Source organism: Medicago truncatula, chromosome 5, assembly GCF_003473485.1.
Source record: "Medicago truncatula cultivar Jemalong A17 chromosome 5, MtrunA17r5.0-ANR, whole genome shotgun sequence".
Classification (NCBI taxonomy): domain Eukaryota; kingdom Viridiplantae; phylum Streptophyta; class Magnoliopsida; order Fabales; family Fabaceae; genus Medicago; species Medicago truncatula.
In genome coordinates this window covers 2291110-2297550 of record NC_053046.1, presented here as the reverse complement: position 1 = coordinate 2297550, position 6441 = coordinate 2291110, and the positions used below count along the sequence as shown (strand labels likewise).

The 6441-nt window shown below is 33.7% G+C and overlaps 2 protein-coding genes across 2 annotated transcripts; one reads left to right on the top strand and one right to left on the bottom strand.

Annotated features, from left to right (window-relative positions):
- Positions 1 to 430: 430 nt before the first annotated feature.
- LOC112421723 (COP1-interactive protein 1-like) lies at positions 431 to 2436 on the top strand. The gene has a single exon (XM_024783236.2). It carries the CDS (start codon positions 718 to 720, stop codon positions 2392 to 2394), a length of 1677 nt encoding a protein of 558 aa, XP_024639004.2. The 5' UTR covers positions 431 to 717; the 3' UTR covers positions 2395 to 2436.
- A 134-nt stretch (positions 2437 to 2570) lies between these two features.
- LOC11439989 (mitochondrial adenine nucleotide transporter ADNT1) lies at positions 2571 to 6064 on the bottom strand. The gene is made up of 8 exons (XM_003610965.4): positions 5718 to 6064; positions 4823 to 4871; positions 4374 to 4537; positions 4237 to 4274; positions 3814 to 3926; positions 3583 to 3696; positions 3151 to 3489; positions 2571 to 2781 (listed from the first exon to the last, which is right to left on the bottom strand). Exons 1-8 carry the CDS (start codon positions 5855 to 5857, stop codon positions 2698 to 2700), a joined length of 1041 nt encoding a protein of 346 aa, XP_003611013.2. The 5' UTR covers positions 5858 to 6064; the 3' UTR covers positions 2571 to 2697.
- Between the last annotated feature and the right edge of the window lie 377 nt (positions 6065 to 6441).

Sequence of the window (6441 nt, the reverse complement as noted above, 5' to 3'; positions counted from 1 at the left end):
ATGAAGTTGCATTCTTCCCGTTCTCAGCTGGGCTCATAAACTTGACATAGGACCGGTTGATTTTGAACTGGACTCAGTAGTAGTCGTCGATAGATTTTTATCCACTAAACCAGATGTTAAGAGTTTGGGGATATTATTAGCAATTGCCAATTTTTCTTCTTCTTCCAATTACTATAGCAACTCGAGTGTTGAGTTTATTGGAGACAAAGACAAGTGAATGAGGTTGTCCATAACCTTGCTAAGGCGACCGCAATTTCAGCCAGCTTTTATGGTTGATATATCACATTATATTGAACACAATATGATTAATGACATGTTACAAGTCATTTTTTCATCAAAAAAAGAGAGTAAGAAAACATTTTGTAGTTAGCTTTTATTACTAGTTTGTCTTCCAGAACATTAAGATTAATAACAAACTTCGCCTAATGGATAGCCTACTCTTTTTACATTACACATTGAAAGTCAGTGACATCTTCAAACTTGTGAATATCTATATATCCATCAAGATCTAAAGTAAATATAACAAGATTTATTTCTCATTTTCATGCAGATATTGAAAGCAACCTCTCAAGAGTTCTAAAGTTAATTAAGAGTGAAGACGAAAGAAAAAAAAAAGACAACTCAAGGAAAAAGACAGAACTTGTGAGACTAATTGAGGACTTCTACAATCAGTACCAGTCACTGTATGCACTGTATGGTCGTCTTACCAGAGAATATATGAAAGCACCTCCTCGTAGAGTAAAGAGAGTTTCTTCCCTCTCTTCCTCCAGTTCAGATGACACAGGATACTTTTCTTCTGATGACACAGAATTTGATCATTCAGATTTCAACAAAAGATTATCACAAAGGGAACGTTATTCTTCATTTGTCAATACTCTTGAAGCTCTCAAGACTCCAAAATCGACAGAAACAAATGAATTTGAAGCACATGAGGTGAAACAGCTACGCGCAAAGAATGCTGAACTTGAAAAAGCAGTGTCAGCGTTAAATGAAAAACTCAAGAACAATGAGGAACATGCAATGTCCAAAACTTTGGATTTGATGGCACGAATTAACAAGCTCGAACAAGAAGCTAAATCTCTTCGTAATAACAAAGGAAAAATTGAAGAAAGAATGAAACGTTCTAGAAATGAAGCATTGAATCAAAAGAAGGAATTCACTGATCAGATTAATGCCATGCAACAAAGCTTCGAGTCTGTACGCAACAACAACACAGAATTGGAAGCTCGTTTAGAAAATGAGAGGGAAAATGTTTCACAATATTTGATTCAGATAAAAAATTTGGAGGAGAATTTAGCTGAAACTGTTAGAGCTAAACAAAGTCTGCTAAAAGAGAAACAATGTTTCATTGAAAAGATAAAGGATTTGGAATCTCGATGCAGCAAAGAAAACGATTTGGAAGAACAATTAAGAAATGCAACGTGTGAGATAAACACGTTGCAGGAACAGAAAATCGAGTTAGAGTTACAAAATGAACAAAGCCATTTGGAGGAGAATTTAGCTGAAACTGTTGCAGCTAAACAAAGTCTGCTAAAAGAGAAACAATGTTTCATGGAAAGGATAAAGGATTTGGAATCTCGATGCAGCAAAGAAAACGATTTGGAAGAACAATTAAGTAATGCAATGTGTGAGATAAACACTTTGCAGAAACAGAAAATCGAGTTAGAGTTACAAAATGAACAAAGCCATTTGGAGGAGAATTTAGCTGAAACTGTTACAGCTAAACAAAGTCTGCTAAAAGAGAAACAATGTTTCATTGAAAGGATAAAGGATTTGGAATCTCGATGCAGCAAAGAAAACGATTTGGAAGAACAATTAAGAAATGCAATGTGTGAGATAAACACTTTGCAGAAACAGAAAATCGAGTTAGAGTTACAAAATGAAGAAAGCCAAAAGGAATTTTCGAAGTTGAATAAACAATTGACGGAAAGTAAAATGGATGAGTTAGCAGAAGGACATCGACAGAAAATGGAAGATAATATACATATATTGCATCGGAGGATCCACGTAGCAGAACAACTGAATAACGAAAACAAACACAGTTACAAATTGACAAAGCAAAAGTATGAGGAAGAGAACAAAATGCTTGGTGCAAAAATTGCTGATTATGAAGATGAAATTAAGACGCTAAAAGCGAAGGTGTGGAAATCAGAAGCTGATGTGAGCAAGCATGGAGGGGAGAAAATGAATTTGATGAAAACAGTGACACAGTTTGAAAGGAAAATGGGGAAATTGGAAAAGAAACTGAAACAGAAGGATGATGAACTGGCTAGCCTTGCAGAGAACAAGAAGGAAGCAATAAGGCAGCTTTGTTTTTTGGTTGACTTTCATCGTGATCGTTCTTTCTATCTAAAGGATTTGATATTAAAAATGAGGATAAAGAACATGAAGTGAGTTTGTTGAAATGTACACTTTCTCACCATATTTGCATGCCAATGAGACAGAAAAATAGTCACTAATAACAACATCATTGATCAAAGTTTAGTTTCGAAGAAATTAATCCATAAGAACATCATCTTAGGATCGTTATTTCATTTTTAATTATTTACATAAAATCAGTGAAAGTAGTAAATATTATCGTTGCTGTTTCCTATATGCATATTTTTTTCTAACAAAAAATGATAAATACTAGCATTTTACAATTTTATATAAAAAAATCACATGTCAAATCTTAAGGATCATACAATTGCTAATTCTTCAGTCAGATATTCTCATTTCAACTCCTAGAACATCCTTGACCATCTCGTATGTCACGAAGGCAATGGCTATGGAAGGGACCACCTGAAACCATTAGAGAAGAATTGCAATTGAAACGCTGATCTTACATTTAAACCACTTATTAATTATTACTATTTGATCCTATAAATTGAATTTTGTGTTCAATGACTAAGACAATGATCCTATAAATTGAATTTTGTGTTCAATGACTAAGACAAAATTGGTGCTAAAGTTGTACTCCCCGTGTTTTTGTTTCCTTGCAGTTTCATATTCCATGGTGCAACTAAAATTCTAAATTCCTCTTGAAAAGATAAAACTGTCCAACTGAGAAGTTTACTCCTACCCACCCAGATAAATGATTTAAATCATTAAACATTAAAACATGACAAGCAATTAATTTATGCAAATGGGCTAAAAGTTTAATCAGCTAACCTTGACTGAATTGGGTACTAAGCCCTTGTATAAAGCTCCAAATCCCTCATACTTAACAGTTTTACGGAATGCATCAACCATGCCAGTATACTCAAGATTACCCTTCCCATCACCAGTGACAACGGAAGCAGCGCCTTTCCAGCCCCCCATCTGCATTCTTCTGCGAATAACATCAAGGGGGTATGCCACTGTCTGGCCAATAGTTCCAGCAGCAGCCCCACATGCAAGCCTTGTGGTCACACTTAGCTCTGAGTCTTGAGCAATTCCAAGTGGTTTTGTTTGAATCAACCAGTCTTTTAGAGATTCATATACAGAAAAATTTAGACCCACGTACGGTATCTGCAGACAACATATATGGTAACAGAAACATGAAATTAAAAGCTTGGTTGGTACTAATCTATCGATTTCAAGAATCAGTAGGTATTTACTTACAACTCCTATGACTGAAGGCAACCATCCTTTATACAATGCTCTAGCGCCCTCTTCCCGGAAGACAGTTGAAAGAGCATTAAAAATTCCTCTGTATTGATGAGGAGATGCTTCTGTCTGCAGAATTAACCATTGAAAATGAATTAAACTTAATGGCCAACAAAGATAACAAGTCAATGAGTAATCCTCAAATTCTACAAACAATAGTTCAGAAAGAATTTTCTTTAACAGTACCTGTACAGTTAGGCGTCCTCGCACCAGGTCCATTGGGTAAGTTGCAGACATTGCAATGATTCCTGCACATGCCCCAGCTCCAAGGCGCAGAAGAGGAGTGAGGTGAGCTTCTTCTGCAAAAAAAGAAAAGAAAGCGTGAACAATGGACATAGCCTTGAAGTTTGAAAGGTTGGTAAAACCCCTCACAATAATATGAGTAAAAATGCAGATTGAAGGATACACCGAGCTAACAACTCGAATATGGATAGAAAACCATATTCAGATAAAAAAAATTGTTGCGAAAATTTAAATGTGTCATCAAATCGACAGAATAAAATAATCAGATCACCACACCATGATAAAGAAAATATTCTATCTGCTTTATTAGATTTGGAGCATCTAGTAGATGTATAAAAGATTATTAAGGGAGAAGGATTTCGGTACCATTTCCAGTTTGCAACCGATAGAGACTTAGAATACCACTGCATTAGTATAAAACAGTTGATCAGAAGGACATGGAAATAAAAAATTTACCAAAGATTAATGGAAAAAAAAAAAAACAGATGTTGTGCAGAGCATACTTAGATGCTTGCTCATAGCTAAAGAACTTCACTGCTGAATTTGGGATAATACGAGCACAATTGGTTCCGTTTCCTTTAAACATTCCCCTAAAACCCTCAGTTTTCCATATATATTTTAATCCCTGAACAGTTCCGTTGTATTTTACATTGTGACGATTTTGAACCTGCAATTTCAAAATGATCTTAGTCACTGAACAACAAGTAATATAAGGAATAAATTGAAATTCATACTCCCTGGCCCCTGCCATCCATCCACACATTTTATTTTCTTAAATGCATTTCTTTATGAATAAAAGATAACATCATATGTGTCTATATAGACATCTGACCACGAGTTGAGTAATAAGCAATAAAGCTTAAACATTGGAGAAAATAATGCTTGCCGCACTCCTATGTTAATACATTAAATAACATCTAACATATTATTATAAACTTAAAGGGAATTCTACCTGCAGCAGAATCTTCAATCTCTCTAGAGGAGCCACAGCTGTCCGTGAACTATAAAAGAAGTATAAGAAAGTAGATATTATTTTAAGTATATAAAAATGCTTGAACCTATCAAAATACAAAAATCAAAAGCCAAAAACACATAGTGCATCTTTGAAAATCAATTGGAAGTACGTTTGAGTCAATCTATCTCCATTGATGAACTGGTTTAGACGTGCTTTTGGAATTTTCAAACGAAACATAATTCACAAAAAAGATATTCATCTCAAGGATACTGATCTAGTAAATCAGTAAATGCCAAAACTACTTATATTGATTGTATTGAATATATCTATGCACATATTGCTTTGGCATTTAATTATTGAAAATAATAATAATTGTATAAAAAAGAGTAAATTGCAACATGCATATATGAAGAAAGTTGACTAGACGACTACATATTTGAGACCAAAGTTGTTATTTGGAAGCCAGCCAGTTTCCCTATACAAATCACTTTTGCTCTTCAACCTTGGTAATCAAGAGTTGTTATTTGGACACAAAAAGTTGACATCATATTCCAGACACCGAACTAGTGTTTTTTTCTCATCAACATCCAAATAGAGAGGAAATATTAACAAAAAAAGTTCAAAACCGTATGTTTATACGGTGTTTAATGTCAACATTTGTGTCCAAGTTAGATAGAGATTTGTTTGGTAATAAAAAAAGATCACAAAATTATTAAACAATAAATTGAGTAGCTTATGAAATCAAAATTTGTTTACATTCACACGTGGAAATACAGAAAACAATCACAATATAGAAGAAGATTAGATTCAATGATTTAGAACGAACGAACGAACGAACAATCAAAATAATGAAACTAAAAGAAAAAAGAAAACACAGTGAAGTGAAACTCACACTCCACCAGCGACTCCACCTGCGACAAGAGATTTGCAGATAGTAAGAAAAGCATGATTAGGAGGTTTGGCACCTTCACCGGAGATTGCGGAGACTTTAGACTGATCATTTGTCTTTCCAGCCGAATCTTGAGACGCCATTGAAGCTTGAATGGAATGGAATGGAACCTCGCAAATTCAACGGTTTATAAGAGAAGAGGGAAGTAAACAATATGATATAACAGAAATTAATAGGAAGGAAAGTATTCCTGTTTCAGGAATAATTCATTTCCTTTCAAACCAAATCAAAAAGGAACTATTATATACGCCCGCCCGCGTATATATGCTTTGTCATAAACGTGTAATCTCTCAATTCCTATTTCCTGCTATTTCTATTCAATATCTATGCTAATTGAGCTAAGTTCACATGGACTCATTCAAACGCATCTTACTGTTATCATTATCATTTTTATTTTCATTATTATTTTTTGTTTGTGTTAATCCGGAATTCAATATAGATGTGAATAAAGTCTTTTCTTTATATTGTTATTTTTATTCCATTAATCAATATAAATAACTCTAAAGTATATGAAACCACTGAATTGATGCGTTTCATTTACTTTAGATCATATTTTAAATACAAAATAATTATTTTATTGAAAATTTGTTATAAATTATTTAAAAAAAATGAGAATATAAAGAAAAAAATCTATAATAGTTTGAAATGCTTATCAAAAAATTATTTC

Excerpts from the sequence above, each read along its gene's own strand:
- LOC112421723 (XM_024783236.2), top strand. The coding sequence starts at position 718 with ATGAAAGCACCTCCTCGTAGAGTAAAGAGAGTTTCTTCCCTCTCTTCC.
- LOC11439989 (XM_003610965.4), bottom strand. The coding sequence starts at position 5,857 with ATGGCGTCTCAAGATTCGGCTGGAAAGACAAATGATCAGTCTAAAGTC. Across the intron at positions 4,275-4,373 it reads AGCTATGAGCAAGCATCTAA|TGGTATTCTAAGTCTCTATC; the intron begins GTATGCTCTGCA and ends ATACTAATGCAG. Across the intron at positions 2,782-3,150 it reads TAGTACCCAATTCAGTCAAG|GTGGTCCCTTCCATAGCCAT; the intron begins GTTAGCTGATTA and ends TAATGGTTTCAG.